Below are 18,633 nucleotides of genomic sequence, written 5' to 3'. Positions count from 1 at the left end.
GGAAAGATATCTAATGTCACAAAGAGATCCTGCTCTGTAGAAGCTGCCTTAGCCTATTTGTGTTATTACTCCATTCTGCCCTTATGAGTAATAGTATAGTAATGATGTCGCTGTTGATTATCTGTTCTTGTGCTTTTGAAAAATAAAAGTTTTTTCTATGAACATTTAATAGGATGTTGTTTATTGCATATATGTTTGGTTTGCAAAACTTTTAAGTTTTTTTTTGTAATAAACCAGTATATCAAAGTAATTTAACTGTTTAATAGACGTGGGTAGTTTTTTTTTTTTTTTTTACAGATTTACTGTAAAACATGAAAATAATAATAACCTATTTGTGAGGTAGAATTAACTAAACATTCTAGTTAAAATGAACCAACATCTGGGTAGAACATTTAACCTATTTATGTGGTAGAATTAACCCAGCATTATAGTTAAATATGACCCAGCATTTGGGTTGAATATTTAACCCATTTTGCTGGGTTAAAAAAATAACCCATTTTGCTGGGTTAAATTAACCCAGCATTTAGTTAGTCCAATAGTTACCCAGCATTTTTTAGGGTGTGGAAGCGGACAGGGTTAAGGGCTTTGCTCAAGTGCAAAACAGCTCAAACCGCTGACCCTTCAATCAGTAACTCAGAGCCATAACACACTGAGCCACCACTGCCCACTTTCTTTAAACTTAGTTAATAAATTATTAATATTAGTGTCAGAAAATTGAGTCTAAATCAGAAAAAAATAATAAACGTTTCAGGAAACAGTTTGAACATCACCGTACATCGGCTGTGGCTTAGACATGCACATAGAAAACACACCACAGAGTTCAAAATTAAAATAAAGAAAGGATTAAACATCTTATTGTTGTAATTACCATATTAGACAGAAGGTGTATACATGTGTGTGAGCGTAAGAGAGAGAAAGAGAGAGAGAGAAACACGTGTAGCCACAGCCACATGCTTAATGTGTGTGAGTGAGAGAGAAAATATAAATGTTTTTTGTATTTTTTTTTTAACTGATCTCTGTAACAATCTTACACTCGTTACTGTCACCAATCCCTTGTTATGGTAGCTGATCTCTCGTTATTGCAGCCAATGTCCCGTTACTGTAGCAATCTCTCATTACTATACCTGATCTCTCATTACTATACCTGATCTCTTGTTACTGCTGCTTATCTCTCTATAATATAGCAGATCTCTCGTTACTGTAGCGATCCTGTTCTATTAGCTGATCTCTCGTTACTGCAGCAATCTCTTGTTACCGACACTGATCTCGTTTTCTTAGTCGATCTCTCGTTACTTCAATCAATCTCCGTTACTGCAGCCTTTCTCTCTCTATTTTAGTGATCTTTTGTTACTACACTCTTTTACTAGTTACTAATTACTTAACTTCAAACCAGCCTGATTAAAGTTCACGATTAGTCAAGAATTACCATGGTTCTTCAACGAACATCACGTGTACTCTCACGATCACGATAAACTGATTGTACCAGATGAAGTGATGATTCCCAACCAATCTCCAACAGAACCAGCAAACTAATCTGGATGGCTGCATTTCAACAGCAATGCACTTAATTAGGAGAAACGAAATGAGTTAAGGTTCTACTATAGACTGGTTAGTTTTTTGCTAGCCGTGCTGAGAAAGGTGACATGAAAATGGGTTGTCTTTTATAAAGTCCTACAGCTACAACCTCCTAGAGCTACAACCAAAAACCTTGACAACTCATAACAACTTATAAGATGCTGTAAATACTCTACGGATAAATTGTAACAAATTGTAATAGTCCAGACAACCACAAACTATCAAGACTCTTAATTTGGAGCGCTCACACAAAATTTGGCAATGTGAAAAAAAAAACTTAACCTAACTGATTAAGTAATTACTCATCATTACGATCACAGCTTCCTCATTTTCAAATTCTTCTTCCTATCATTTTAATATTAATACTCAAATTACTACATCTAAACACAAGTACAATAAAGGTAAGTTCTTGTGGTAAAGGTCATTAAGTATGTCCCTGCTAATGATAATATTCTCTGCCATAAATATCGCAATGCATCACAGCAGTTGGATTAAAAAGCTAAAATCAAAGTCTATTTCCTGTCTGGGACGCACTGATGCCGAGTTCCTGCAATCACATCCAGTCACAGCACATCACACAGAGCAGCTTCCTCGCAATTAATGCTGCCTATCAATGCATAGGCACACACACACAGACACACACACAGACACACAGACAATGAGTCAGTCATACACTCGCAGGCAAATTTCATCTTTCTTTCTCCTTCACCTTTACTCAAAAACACTTCCAGAAGTTCTAAAGATTTTGGAGTGTTCCTGAAAGAGCACCAACCTCTGGGCGCCTCAACCTTGTGGAACTTTGAAAAAAACATAGGTTGATGATGTTACAGTAAAGCACTTTAAAGTTTTGGATGGTGTTTCTAATACATTTTAATAATAATAGTACATTCTATTTATAATGCGCTTTATATTTGAAGCAAATCTTAAAGTGCTACAAATTAATTCAACCCAAAAGCTCTGATAAAAAGATAAGTTTCTTAGAGCTGTTTAGCTGCAGGAAGTTTTGCTTCATCCATGACTTTATCCCCTCAAACAGATGGTCAAAGTGGATGATGGCAGAGTAGTCGAGGGGGTTAAATTTATCCTGAGATAGAGCGGAGTATCATCAGCATAGCAATGAAATAAAATACCGTGCCAGCTGATGATACAACCCAGGGGAAGCAAAATAAACAAATTGGGACCGAGCACAGAGCCCTGAGGAACACCACAGGTGACATTGTGTGTAGCAGCTTTAGCCTCTCCCAGGGCAACATGCTCCATTCTTTCAGTATGATAAGATAGGTTGTGTTCTACCAAGAAATACCTGGCTTCACTGGCTTAAAACGTAAAAAGGTGGGGCTTACCCCTATCCCAGCACTTCTATGCCAGCTACCTAACTTGTCGAGGAACACAACCTAGGAGAGCCAGCACTCCTGGAGGTTACACCTCAGTGGGAAAGGTTGTGTGTGATCAGGTCCCACACAACCTTCAGGGCGCTCTGTCATAAACATGCCCAAACTGGTTGGAAGAACTCGGTAAAAAGAACTGATGACCGTGGGCTATCTTTCTGAATTCCTTTGACCATCTTCACCATTGGTGAGTCTGTGGGGTCAGTGTTGCATAGCACCATCTATCATCATCTAGGTCTATGAAAATGTGTAGAGAGGCAAGTGCATACCAGGGTACCTTTACTTAGCTGCACAGGGAGCAGGATATTATGAAACTATTAATGTCTTTGCACATATCTCGTCATCAATATTCAGTTTGAAGTAGTGGATAAGAGTCCTGTATGTGGTATGATGACCTGTGGCTGCTCAAGTGGTTAATCTGAGATGAGGTAGTAGAAATAATGTTTCTTTGGAATCCTGCTTAGAAACTCTGGATGTGGGCATGTTTAAAAGTTCCCTTTCAATGGTTCTGTTAGGAGGCTGGGGTCAGAGCGCAGGGTCAGCCATTTTTTCACAGCACCCTAGTGCAGACAGGGTTAAGGGTCTTGTTCAAGGGCCCAACAGTGGCAACCTGGTGGAACTGGGGCTCAAACCGCCAACCTTGTGATCAGAGCCTAAACAAGCTGAACCACTACCACCCCAACTCACATGTGGTGAAGGGAAACCTCCTTTCCTTCACCACAACCATCAACCACTCTATATCATCTGGTCATGTTCCTGCTGCTTTTAAGGCAAGGGTTATTCCCATCCTTAAGAAACCCTGCCTGGATCCAGCAAAATTTAGCAACTATCACCAGGTATCACTTCTCTCTTTTATTTCCAAAATTCTTGAAAGGGCTGTTTATAACCAAATGTCTTTTTATCTCTCACAGAACAACCTTAATGATCCCAACCAATCTGGATTCAAAAGGGTACATTCCACAGAGACTGCCCTTCTGTCAGTCACTGAGAAGCTCCATGCTGCTAGATCAACCAAACTATCATCTGTCCTCATTCTCCCGGACCCGTCAGCTGCATTTGCCACAGTTCTACTATCTATTCTTACGAGCCTTGGCATTTGTGGAACAGAGTGACAATGGTTTGCTTTTTACCCAGAATATAGGTCATATGAGGTGACATGGAGAGGATCCACATTTGCCCCACGCAGACTTCCTACTGGTGTCCCACAGGGCTCAGAACTTGGTCCTCTTCCGTTCTCCCTCTATACGCAGTCTCTTGGTAAGGTCATATCATTGCATGGATCTTCACATCATTGTTATGCGGAAGACACACAACTCATTCTCTCCTTTTTCCCCTTAGACACTCGGGTTTCCACCCGGATCTCAGCATGTCTGGCAGACATCTCATCCTGGATGGCAGCTTAATCTGAGTAAAACCAAACTGCGGTTCATCCCTGGTGATTCATCCTTAGGTCAAGACCTTGTGATATCCCTGGACAACAATCAGATCACTCCTTAAGCCACTGCCCGCAATCTTGGGGTAACTGTGGCCAATCATCTGTCATTTTTCCCTTACTCATAGCTAACCTTACTCGCTCTTGTTGATTTCTTCTTTACAACATCAGAAGAATCCGTCCATTTCTTTCTTTACAGGCTACCCAGGTGCTTGTTCAGTCCTTTGTTATTTCAAGACTAGACTACTGCAACTTACTTCCAGCAGGTCTGCCTCTGTTCACTATTCGTCCTCTGCAGCTGATCCACAATGCAGCAGCATGTCTTGTTTTCAACATTCCCAAGATCTCCCACATAACCTCACTGCACTGCTCCCTGTACTAGCTTACTGTTGCTGCCCGCATCAAATTCAAACCCTGATGCTCGCCTACAAAGACAAAAATTGCCCAGCACCCACTTACCTCTCTGCTCTAATCACGCACCGCACCATGTTCCCTCCGATCTTTCAGGACTGCTCGCCTCATTCCACCATCTCTCATCCAGACTCTTTTCTGTTCTGGCACCGAGGTAGTGGAACGAACTTTCCCTAGATCTCCGAATCTTTAAACAACAATTTAAGATGTATCTGTTTCTTCAATACTTGGACTAATTCTTAATCTACTAATCTTCACTATGTCTACTCTCCTGGTGTACTTCTCAGGAAGGGGTAAAAAGTTTGGAGGCCAGCTGTGGTAAGATTAGTGGTGCAGATGTTGCTAAAGTTGTGGTCGTAAAAGCTGTGATCTTTGTGATACTTGCTCAAGCTCCTGATGTGTCATCTCTGGTTCTCTTGGGCTTCTCTTAACTTGGCAACTTCATTTGCTGCATCCTTGGAGAAGGTGAAGTAATCTGTCATGCAACGATAGGCGGACTAGTTCACAAGTCCATCATCTTACCAATCTTACCCGCAGAAACCATTTATATACTTAATGTGTTATTTAATTTCATGTGTATGCATCTGTGTGTGCCTGTGTGTGTGTGGGCATATAGAAAATTCATCACAGATGACAGTTGATTCAGACTCACCCACAAGACTAATCTAATTACTGATCTCCAAAATGCAGCCTTGTGCTTGTGTGTTTGAAGCGAAGTCAGTTGTGGTCAGTGTGATGTCAGTGTGCATCACTCCTGATATGAAAATCCACAAACACAAGGTGAAAAGTTCAAGGGATGTCTTCTATTTCTGTGTGTGTGCGCGTATGTGTAAGTGAGAGAAAGAGAGAGAGAGAGAGATGAGCTCCATCTGTCAGGCAGTAATAATCCACGTCATTGTGACGCAGCATGAAACACACACACACACACACACACACACACACACACACACAAGTAAAACACACTTGCATAGACAATTCTAAAAATATATACACATATACATATATCCTCTTATGGGCACATACAATAGCACACACACACACACACACACACACACACACACACTTGAAGGAGAATGGATGCAGTAAATCAAACAGGGAAATGAGAGAGTAATAAAACACTCCAGATCTCCAGCTCCTCATCAATAACCACAATCAAGTGAACAAGCTTTCAGTAAGAGTGTGAGAGGAATCCTGACCACACACACACACATACACACACACACACAGGACACCAAGCCATACCACTCATACACTATACAACTACAAGAACCAAATCTCAATTACAATGTGAACACAGCAGTGTATTTTTATCTCTCTCACACACATTCACACACACACATTCACACACACACATACAAGAAAAGCTTGTCTTGTCTTAAAGTACTGAGGTTACTTACATGGATGCAGGAACCACTGTCTTCTCTTAATCCTGTTTCAGGTCATAAAAAGATGGAATGACAGCGGCAGATGGAAAGAGAGAGAGGGAGAGTGTGAGAGAAAGAGAGAGAGAGAGAGAGAGAGAGAGGGACATGCCACTACATCACTGTTTAATGAGACAGAGTACAAAAGTGAGAGAAAGCAGGGGAGGGGGGTTGAGAGATGGAGAGAGAGAGCAAGAGAAAAAGACCAAGATGAGGAAGAGAGATCATGGAAAGCAAAAAGATAATGGTGGAGACAGATAAAGGACAGAGAGAGAGAAAGAGAGAGAGAGTGATGGGGGCTCCACCTGTTTACTGAGAGAGAGAGAGAGAGAGAGAGAGAGGACACGCCTCCACCTCGCTTTTTGATGAGACAGAGCGCAAAAGAGAGAGATGAGAGGATAGATGTCAGACATCAATAACCAATCGCCACCACCACACACACACACACACACACACAGATTCAGCACCATGGACAGCAGGAGTGTGTGTTTCTGGTATGTTAAAAATGAGCAGTGCCGCTGTGAAAAAGGGGTGGGGCATAAATGAATACATCATCAAGTTAGAACTAGAATCATCCAATAGTTTTGTCACCCGTTAATAAAAAGGGAGCGCCTCCAACTCATTAATCCTAACAGAACCCCCTTACAGCACAGAGCGATCCCAACCCAAATCAGTGTGGACTGGAATAGGGTGACACCTACAGGCCAGCCAAGGGAATTACAGACAAACTGTGCCTACATTATAAGGTGAAGGAGGTGTGGCCTGTGAATCAGGAGGCGTGGCCTGTGTAACTATTAGTCCTGGTGTAAGAGGTGAAGGAGGCGTGGCCTGTGCATCTGTCAGTCCTGGTGTACGAGGTGAAAAAGGCGTGGCCTGTGCATCTGCAGCCAGACGTCTGAGCAGAGCACGCAGCACCATCAGGGACTCCGCCCATCCCGGTCGCAAACTGTACAACCTTCCTCCGTCCAGAAGGAGACACAGATTCATAGTATCTATCTAAGGCTACAGTATCTATATATGAGGTGAGAGGGGCGTGGCTTGTGCATCTGTCAGTCCTGGCGTACAAGGTTAAGGAGGCGTGGCCTGTGTATCTGACCAAAGCCACAAAGGGTACTTTGTACTGGCACAGAGAACAATATCGAACACTGAAGTAAGAACAAACACTATAACAAGCATAACAACAACCTCTCTCTCTCGCTCTCTTACACACACACACACACACACACACAAATGTGCAAACACCAAGACAACAGCAAGAACAACAATATAAACATGTACAGACACATACACATACATACACACACAGTCACACACAGTCTCACCCACACACATACACACCCTGTTTGCTTATGTAGCACTAATCGGCTAAATTTAGTGTGGAGTGTAACTGAGAAGAGCAGAAGACCAACCGGGCCAAAGCAATCTGGAACTCAGCCATTTTCTCTGGATACACACACACACACACATACACACACTCAAATATACTTTCTCATGGGATAAAATGTAGACAAAAAGTACAGCCCTATACACACACACAAAACAAGAAAAGGGAAAATAAAGAGACAATTGTGGCTGAGTATGAGAGCCTCAAACACGCACACGCACACACACAGACACACACACACATACACACACACATCATTATCATCATCACCGTCGTATTTGTTTATTATAGCAGAAAAAATGTCAGACACACACGTTTTCAACATTTCATTTTTTCAACATTTGAAAACCAGCCAGCAAATGAGACAAACTAAACTACAGCAGATTGGATTCAGTTATCCTCATGAGTGTCTGAAAAGGGAACAACAACAACAACAACAACAACACATTGCTCACTGCTTTAGGGAGTTTTTTTTCTGAAAGATAAAAAACTGTCACAACTCACTTTCCTTTAAACCCAAACACTCACCTTTAAACCTAAAAAAAATCAGGGGTAGAAAATGCAGACAGAGGAAAGAAATACTTTTTTGATGGAACATAAAAACCAAAGGAGAGAGAGTTTAAAAAGTTCAGAATAAAAGACTAATCTGCTGAGATCTGAGTGAGATGGTTTGGTGCTCCATCAGCAACCATCTGTTCCTCAGATCCTAACGAGCTTCCATCACTGCACCACTGAGAGCATCCAGACTGAAGGTAAAGCCCTGGAGATGGTGGCAAACACCGCTCAACACATCACTGCTGCCCAGATACCAGGCACCGAACATCTGCAGCCAGACGTCTGAGCAGAGCATGCAGCACCATCAGGGACTCCGCCCATCCCAGTCGCAAACTGTTCAACCTTCCTCCATCCAGAAGGAGACTCAGATTCATAGTATCTATCCAAGGCGACCTTTATATTCAGTATCCATATATGATCTGTTTATACAGTCTATATTATTTACTGATATTTTAAATGTTGTATACGTGTATACATCTGGAGTCATGAGAGAAAAGACTGTAAACAAGACTAACTGGTTTAGGAACCAAATCTCTGACCTTCTGATTGAAGGAAGTAAGGATCCTAAAATAGAGAACAATATAAAATCTAAACTTTTAAAAGAAAAAAGAAAGAGGAAGAAAGAAACAAGAATAAAGATCAATAATTAAAATAAAATGTTTAAAAAAGGCAGAAAAAAAATTACATTAAAAACAAAAAACAAAAGAAAATGAAGAAAAAGAAAAAAAACTGACAAAAAGGAAAAAAGAAATAAGAGTTATTTATTAAAGACAGGCATGCAAGAAACATGTTTACAATGCCCCGCCCCTTGTGTAGCAAGCCCCGCCCCCTATGAGTGTAACCCTTGTGTAGCTGAGACAGCTGTAGATTTTGCAAGCCCCGCCCCCTGTGGGTGTAACCCTTGTGTAGCTGAGACAGCTGTAGATTTTGCAAGCCCCGCCCCCTGTGGGTGTAACCCTTGTGTAGCTGAGACAGCTGTAGATTTTGGCAAGCCCAGTCCTCCTGTAGACATTTGACAAGCCCCGCCCCCTTGTAGGCATTACTCTTGTGTAGCCACAGACACAGTTGTGTTAACAAGCCCCGCCCCTGTAGGCATAACCCCAATGAGGATTTTACTGTAGGCGGAGCCACGCTCAGGCGCCCCCCCCCGATCCGACCCCCGGGATGATCTTACCCGACTGATCGTTCATCATGCGGATGGCTCTGGCTTTGGCCAGCTCCAGCGCCGTCACCCACTTCTGCCTCTCCACCTCGGTGGCGGCCTTCAGGTGGTAAGTGCGCCCCCCGCTGCTCAGCATCATGTTACACGTGTCATCCGTGTCGATGTGGGCCGTGGCCAAGTTGATGGTGCCGCGACAGGTGTGAGCCATCTCCGCCTGTGTCCTGAGGAGGACACACAACATCAGGAACGTGATAGCACTTTCGTGCAGAACCCGCAAAACAAGCAAATGATTCACAACGTCAGGAGAACGCTGTTGTTGCTAGGCAAGCAGGAAATAACAAGGTAGAGCACAGGCCAGAGTCTGAGTCACCATAGAGGCGATATTAAAGTTTAGGACAGGAACAGGGAACACCGTCGGCCCCTGTACAGGGACATTGCCCTTTTAAAGGTATGAGACAATAACGAGTAAACAAATTATACTGTGTAAACAATGTTATTTAAGTATAAATATTCGAAATACTCTGTTAGCCTTTAATACAGCGATGTTACTAAAACATTTCCTCGTCGTGGTTACGTACCGCCAGAGTCACTGATACAAAACTCAGAAAAAGTTTCTCTCACGGTACTCTCCTCTTTCTTTTTTCTCATGGCCTGTCTCGATATGTCTCATGGCTCGTCTCTCTTACACTCACAGTCTGTCTCATTCTCTCTCTGGTAATCCACTGGAACAGACTGAAAGAAGATTTTTACAGAAACAATAAAATGAAACAAAAAAACATTCCACAAAGAGAGGATGCCTGAGTCAGAGTGTGTGTGTGTGTGTGTGAGGGTGTGTGTGTGTGTGAGAAGAGAGAGAGAGATGTAGTGGGTACTTTATGTCAAACACATGGTACAACTGAGAAGTTTTTTATTCATTTTTTTATTTATTGTGGATTAACTGTGATATAAGTGTGTGTCTTCCCAAATTTATGCCAAAAGCATCTGTTTCTGTGTGTGTGTGAGAGACAGAGAGAGAGAGAGAAAGAAAGAAAAGGGAAAAAAGGAAAAAATAATAAAAGAAGGGGAAAATAAAAGGAAGAACAAAAAAAAGAAAATATGAGAAAATTTAAATAAAAATTAAGAAAAAATGAAACAAAAAATAATAGAATAAAAGAACACATGCAAAAAAGGAAGAAACAACTACAAAAAGAAAGCGAAAGAAAAAATGAAAAGGGTTACAAAAGAAAAAAATAGATGACAAAAACAAAGGAAAAATTAAAAGCAACAAAAAAGGGGGGAAAGAAAATAGCAAAAAAATAAGAATGAAAGGAAAAATTTAAGAAAAAAATAAGTAAGAGACAAAGAAATTAGGAATGAAAAAAGAAAACAAATAAAAAGAAGGAAAGAATCATGTAGTGGATTTGCTCAGCATAGCCGCTGTTATCTTAAAGCGTTCGTATGCAGGTACGGGCCACGCCCCTCGTTATCAACAACATCAACATTTACTTCAAACAACAGTCGAATCACGAAGCACGTTAACGCAGCCATATGTTTTCAGGTGAGTCTCTGTAACATTCACACTGTTTAAATAACATCATGTAGTGAAGCGCCGAGCAGAGGATTTGGGGTTATTTCGTTAGTTGTTTTTCAAGTTGTTTTTATTTTATGGCCCAGAAATTAGCCCCGCCTCCAAACATCTCAGTTTTTTAGAGTGCTTTAGAATAATTGTGTTACTTATTTCATTATGATGATTTGGGGCGGAGCTTATGAATCAGGACAAGTTTTCCGATCCTTTGATCACAGTTAGACCCGATTTTGATGAACTCGAGCTAACATCCCGTTTGTTTTGACTCGTTGAGTCTCATCTCTGGTTCTACGCAAGAGCAAGTGATGATTCTCAGAGGAAAAGTTGTAAGGAAGAAATGAACCAGTTAGAAGAGCATTGTGGAACCGTGGTGGGCGACGCCCACCATATGGGGCACGTCGCTGTGGCTGTCGCCAGCATGCGCGAGCGAGACGAAACATGACCGTCCATGCCGAGTTCAGAGCACGTCCTGAAACAACAGGTGAAGCCGCCGGGTCACAGGTGACACCTGTAGAGCTCGCTGAAATTTTAACGAGCCACACGATCCTGCACCGAGATACCACTTATCACATGTCCCTCAACCCCAACCAGACAGCTTATCACACCAACTTACCACACGGAGCACTCATAAGTGTCCTGTTACTACTCACTGCAGCCCATCTGGTCTGCTTTAGCACCCACTTAGTGCTTTATTGCCTTAAGTATTGGCACCCACTCTTCCAAAGGAAAAGTTTACTGTCATTATTTATGCTAAAAATATGACCTAGTCTGAGGCAGACCCAATCCTGACCACCTCTTACACTTTCAAGAGACAAAGTGTTTACGTTCATGTGCACATGATGCTGGAAAGAAGGAAAGCATTCAAATGATTGGTTCAAACGATTCCTAAGACCAATCTGTGTTTTGCTGTTTCCTGCTTAAATCTGCAATTTGTTCCCCCCAAAACCTAAAGTAAAACCTATACGCATTCATGATTGTAGGTCAAAATAGCTAATGCTTTAAAATAACTAATTGCAAATAAATGAAAATGTATTTATAAATTATATATTCATTATATAAAAACAGTTTTGAGACAGTTTTAGAATAAAAGTCTGTTAAACTGAACCAGTTCTGTAATTCATAACTTTTTTCAGAAACATTCACATTTGCACATCCTTGCACCTCCAGGGTTCGATTCCCGGCTAGGTTCAAATCCCGTCTCTATGTCATGGATATTGCATGTTCTCCCCATGCTTGGTGGGTTTCCTCCGGGTACTCCGGTTTCCTCCCACAGTCCAAAGACATGTAGATTAGGTTAATTGGCGTTCCCAAATTTCCCATAGTGTGTGAATGAATGTGTGTATGTGTGTGTGCTCTGCGATGTATTGGCACCCTGTCTAGGGTGTACCCTGCCTTGTGCCCTAAGTCTCCTGGGATAGGCTCCAGGACCCCTGTGGTATGGACGATGAGTGAGTGAGAGTAATTCCTGGTTCTAAATTCTGTCCAATCAGATCCGTCCTGTGTCACGCTAAGGAAGTACAGATGTGCTAGAGAACTATACGTTCTACCATCAAAAGCTCTGCCGCAGGTAATTGTTTGTAGCTGATTGAATCAGCTCGCAACAAGTAAATTCCAACAATGAGTTTTCACACTCATTTGTTTTGTTGTTTGATTTAGCTTTTGGAATAATACATATCTACTACTCTTCTTAAAGAAATAAATAAATACTGGGATGTACACTAAACAAACTGTGCGCGACAACTTCTTGCTAGCGTGAGCATACAGTCAGTTAGGAGGCCAAAATTTTTCCAGTCCAAAAAATATTTCCTAAATTTTACATGAGTAAAAATTTGCAAAATTTGTCTTTCGCATGAAGGCTAACAAAAAATTATACTAAAGCTCAACGCCAGAGAAATTTCCATATGATATCAGGTTTTCTGTGTGAGATAATGTAGAACACATGACTTCTTGCTGTTATTTTAACAAGTTTTCTTGTTGAGACGACATTATCTTCATTTCATGACGGAACTACATGACTGTGACTTTAATCAGGAGGTTTTTTATCGCATTGTTAAAACATGCTAATCTAGTCAGTGTTTCTTATGGAATCTCATAAAAACCACCATTAGCACAAAGAAAAGCTTTTTTTCACAACTATTAAGTGTGTGTGAAAGTAATAAATGTCATCACTTCAAAATCAAAAAAAGATTTAAATAATAAGTACATGCTGAGATAATTCTCAAACATCAGTGTTTCTTATAACATCTCATAAAAATCATCTGCAGCAAAAATATACCTTTTTTACAACTATTATATAAAGTGTGAGTGTAAATAATAGATTTCATCACTTTATTAAAAAAAACTACAAAATAAAAATAATAAGTAAATCCTGAGGTAATTCTCAAATCTAGTCAGTGTTTCTTATAAAATCACATTTAAAAGTGCCTTCAGCACAAAATATTGCTTTTTTCACAACTATTTAGTGGTGTGTAAAAAATGAATAAATGTCATTAAAAAAATAATAAACGCTGCTGCTGAGGTAAACCACTGCTGTTTACTGTTAGCTACAAAGCTAGCTCACTATTTAAAGAAATATAAGACAAAAGACAATCTAATCCAGTGTTTCTTATAAAATCCCATGAAAATCACTGCCACCTTCAACACAAAATACAGTTTATTTAACTATTTAATGGTGTGTGAAATAAATAAATGTCATCACTTCGTTAAAAATTTAAAAAGCTGCTGCTGAGGTAAACCACTGCTGTTTACTGTTAGCTACAAAGCTAGCTCACTATTTAAAGAAATATAAGACAAAAGACAATCTAATCCAGTGTTTCTTATAAAATCCCATGAAAATCACTGCCACCTTCAACACAAAATACAGTTTATTTAACTATTTAATGGTGTGTGAAATAAATAAATGTCATCACTTCGTTAAAAATTTAAAAAGCTGATGCTGAGGTAAACCACTGCTGTTTACTGTTAGCTACAAAGCTAGCTCACTACTTAATAAATATTAGAAGACAAGAAGAGTTCAGTAAAGATAGTCTGTATGATCTTGTAGTTTAATGTTTAAGTTTATAATTTGTTTAATACTTATTTTATTATTATTATTATTTAAAAAAAAGACATTGTGCTGTCACGCTGATATTGAAAAAAGGGGCCTTGGCAGCAGTCAGGGGACTATGTGCGCGCGCGTGTGTGTGTGTTTGCGCGTGTAGGTGTGCGCGCGGGGGCTGTATGTCAATCGGCGCCATTTTCGTAGTCTAGTGTACTAGGTAGCGCGCAGACTGCTGCGTCATGTGAAGTACACGGATAAGGACGGAGGAAGGGATTTGAGACGAGACCGGGCGGCCAAGGAGGAGGCTGCGTGTTGACAGCTCACGTTTCTGCACAACTGACAGCTGTCATGAAGGTGTAAAATAAAATAAAAATAAGTGCTAAAAGTGTGAGAAATACCTGTAATAAGAGAGCAGTCCGTTACTTAGGACGAACCATCTCCTCTGGTACCCTTTCAGATAGTTAGTCCATTTAAAGAGCCAGCCTTTGTAGGTGTCCGAGCCCGGGGCAGGAGCCGGGGCGCTGCTGCAGCTCGAGCCGGACGCAGAGCTCCTCACCGGGTCACCCATTCTCACTCCGGGCCGGGCCGGTCCGGTCCTGCTCACCGACCGAGCCGAGAATCGAGACTGTTCTACCGGGTCCGCTGGCAGGGAGCGGCCGCTGTCCTGCATGCACTCACTACAGAACGGACAGACTGAGAGTGGGGGACAGAGAGACAAACAGACAGAGAGAGAGACACACTGAGCTCTGTAGTTATTATACAAACGGGGTGACTAGCCTAAAAACGCGCATACATTCCGAAAAAAGGCCCGCCCCTCCCTCTCTGATTGGCTCCCTCTTTCCTGCCTTCTTCTTTCCCATAGGTCAACAGCGCCCCGTGTCCTGCGTTCTGATTGGGCCGTGAGGTGTCAGGTCATGTCTCCACAGCAACACTGCAACATCCGAGAAACAGTTATACACGCAAAGTTGTGTTTTACTGCGATTTATCCTCTCATTAATAGTGCTGTATTCCCTGATAACCTTTTATGGCTACCTAATGCAGGAGGTGGGACTAATTCGAGCTAATCAATCACTCTCCAGGGGGCGGGGTTTGTAGGAGAAAGAAAACTATATAAAAAAATGCGTGTGACGCAGCAAGTAAGAATTCCTGCAACATCACTAAGCTCGTGTGACACTACACATCATCATTACTAAACACAGACAGGGGGTTTATACCTGAGGAAACACTCCAATGACATCATCAGTACTAAACACAGACAGGGGGTTTATACCTGAGGAAACACTCCAATGACATCATCATTACTAAACACGGACAGGGGGTTTATACCTGAGGAAACACTCCAATGACATCATCATTACTAAACACGGACAGGGGTTTATACCTGAGGAAACACTCCAATGACATCATCATTACTAAACACGGACAGGGGTTTATACCTGAGGAAACACTCCAATGACATCATCATTACTAAACACGGACAGGGGGTTTATACCTGAGGAAACACTCCAATGACATCATCATTACTAAACACGGACAGGGGGTTATACCTGAGGAAACACTCCAATGACATCATCAATACCAAACACGGACAGGGGTTTATACCTTAGGAAACACTCCAATGACATCATCAGTACCAAACACGGACAGGGGTTTATACCTGAGGAAACACTCCAATGACATCATCAGTACCAAACACGGACAGGGGTTTATACCTGAGGAAACACTCCAATGACATCATCAGTACCAAACACGGACAGGGGTTTATACCTGAGGAAACACTCCAATGACATCATCAGTACCAAACACGGACAGGGGTTTATACCTGAGGAAACACTCCAATGACATCATCAGTACCAAACACGGACAGGGGTTTATACCTGAGGAAACACTCCAATGACATCATCAGTACCAAACACGGACAGGGGTTTATACCTGAGGAAACACTCCAATGACATCATCAGTACCAAACACGGACAGGGGTTTATACCTGAGGAAACACTCCAATGACATCATCAGTACAAACACGGACAGGGGTTTATACCTGAGGAAACACTCCAATGACATCATCAGTACCAAACACGGACAGGGGTTTATACCTGAGGAAACACTCCAATGACATCATCAGTACTAAACACCGACAGGGGTCCAGACCTGAGGAAACACTCCAATGACATCATCAGTACTAAACACGGACAGGGGTTTAGACCTGAGGAAACACTCCAATGACATCATCATTACTAAACACGGACAGGGGTTCAGACCTGAGGAAACACTCCAATGACATCATCATTACTAAACACGGACAGGGGTTCAGACCTGAGGAAACACTCCAATGACATCATCATTACTAAACACAGACAGGGGTTCAGACCTGAGGAAACACTCCAATGACATCATTCAAGATTCAAGATTCAAATAACTTTATTAATCCCTGAGGGAAATTGCTTATGCTCGGTTACAGGTGCTCACAGTTGTTAACTAAGAAAGGTAATAAAGAATAAAGGTAATAAATAATAAAAATAATAATCTTAAAAAAAAAAAAAGTTCTTAAAACAGTAAATACCATAAGAATATGACTCAGGGCCACTTGTAAGTATTGCACAGTAATCTAGTATTGTTTATGTAATATTGTATTATTGTATGTAATCTTGTATTACATATTTTATTGGGAAGTAACATTGCAGTAGTTATATTATTAATATGGTATGTTATAATGTCCTGTTGTGTAACAGTTAGTGAAAAATCCACATACATGTGTGTATGAGTTACAGGGAAGAGTTGTAAATTTTTATGGCTGTTGGGAGAAAGGATCTTCTGTGGCCCTCTGTGGAACACTTGATAGTAATCAGTCTCTGGCTGAAACTGCTCCTCTGTTCAGCGAAGACACTGTGTAGCGGGTGAGAAGGATTGTACTTTGGATAGAATCCTCCTCTTTGCTACTACATCCACAGAGTCAAGCTCCATGCCTAGCACCGATCCGGCCTTTTTAATTGACTTGTCCAATCATAATTACTAAACACAGACAGGGGTTGAGACCTGAGGAAACACTCTAATGACATCATTACTAAATTAATACCTAAGGAAACACACCATTATTAATCTATCTCATTACATTACATTATGGCATTTGGCAGACGCTCTTATCAAGAGCGACTTACATATTTATCACATTATACATCTAAGCTGTTGGGGGTTAAGGGCCTCGCTCAAGGGCCCAACAGGGGCAACTTGGTGGTTGTGGAATTTGAACCTGGGATCTTCTGAACCGTAGACCAACACCCTAACTACTGAGCTACCGCTAACCCTAGCTATATTGTACTATATTGTATATCTCCAGCTATGTTGTATTTCTTTAGCGACTATAACTATAAAACCATACTAACAACAAAACCATAACCAATTTTAGAAGTAGACACATTACTGTACCCGAAGTACACATTACTGTAATCAGAACAATCGTTACCGTAAATGGATTACAAATTACTGTAATTAGAGTACTTATTATTTTAACTGGAGCACAGATTACTGAAACCAGGGAACTCATTACTGCACCAGGAGCTCACATTACTGTAACTGTAACTAGGGTACTTACTGTAACTGGTGTACTCAATATTTTTAAATGTAACTAGAGTACTCATTACTGTTAATGGAGTATATATTACTGTAATTAGAGTAGTCATTACTATAACAGGTGTACTTTGTATTTTATAACAGTATTGTAATTTACATCCAGTAGGAATTACTATGCATCTTGTCTGTGTGTGGAGTTTAATGTTCTCCCAGGTTCCTTGTAGTACTCCGGTTTCCTCTCACAGTCCAACAACATGCAGTGTTGGCTGATTGGTGTTCCCAAATTGCCCATTCTGTAACATGTGACTGAATGTGTAATTGTGTGTGTAATTGTGTGTGTAATTGTGTGTGTGTGGGGGGGGGATGCCAGATGTTGGAGCCCCTTAGTAATTTAACTTGACCGATGTCTTCTGGCATGAAGTCATACAGTAGGTCAATGCAGCTAACCATAGCTTAGGCTTGCTGGATTGCCTGGACGGATGGACAGAGTATTTACTACATCCAGGTTTACATGCTGATTGTAATCATTTTACGGATTATAATTACTGGGTTCACATGACACTAAAATCTGATTGTGCCTTACTACTCTAAATCCAGGTACACACATACCTCTGTAATCAGATTAAACTTAAACAAGATTTCCATATACATCTGTAATTAGATCATGTCTCACCATAGCCTTTATATACCTCACAGTAATCAGATTATGATTTATTCTACACAGGTTTATAGACATTAAATAGACTACTTAAATTGTAGTTTTGTAGTAAATCATCGCTTCCTGTAAATAGCTTTACATGCATTAGTATAATCATATTATTATTATTATTATTATTAATATTTCCGTATTCAGCATTACGTGCGCCACAGGAATCAGATAATGGATTATTATGAAGTGGGTTTACATTAATAAAGGTAAATAAATAAAATAAATAAAATATGTATTTTTCTTTTACTATCATACATCCTATTGTTGGTTATTTGGCAGTACTAAAACTCGTTTGCACTGTATACAACGTAAATTAGATAGGCCTAATTTATAATAATGCTTTGATGTTGTTGCAATTCTGCTCGTTTACACACAGGGGGCAGCATAACACAGGAACTGAAACTCTGGAGGAGAAACAACTT

General features: G+C 40.7%; 1 protein-coding gene across 2 annotated transcripts in view; it reads right to left on the bottom strand.

The window, feature by feature from the left end:
* Positions 1 to 14,700, bottom strand: part of osbp2b (oxysterol binding protein 2b) — a 52,292-nt gene extending 37,592 nt beyond the window's left edge. The window contains exons 1-2 of one of the 2 annotated variants that reach the window (XM_053480673.1): positions 14,331 to 14,700; positions 9,341 to 9,549 (exon numbers count right to left, since the gene is read on the bottom strand). In XM_053480673.1, the coding sequence (XP_053336648.1) occupies positions 9,341 to 9,549; positions 14,331 to 14,602 (481 nt within the window). In that variant the 5' untranslated portion in view covers positions 14,603 to 14,700. The remainder of the gene's footprint in view (positions 1 to 9,340; positions 9,550 to 14,330) is intronic. The other variant, XM_053480674.1, reaches the window with a different exon arrangement.
* Positions 14,701 to 18,633: the final 3,933 nt, after the last annotated feature.

The sequence above is a fragment of the Clarias gariepinus genome, chromosome 21, assembly GCF_024256425.1.
Source record: "Clarias gariepinus isolate MV-2021 ecotype Netherlands chromosome 21, CGAR_prim_01v2, whole genome shotgun sequence".
NCBI lineage: Eukaryota > Metazoa > Chordata > Actinopteri > Siluriformes > Clariidae > Clarias > Clarias gariepinus.
Note: the sequence above shows the minus strand (reverse complement) of the source record. Positions and strands in the feature narration are given on the sequence as shown.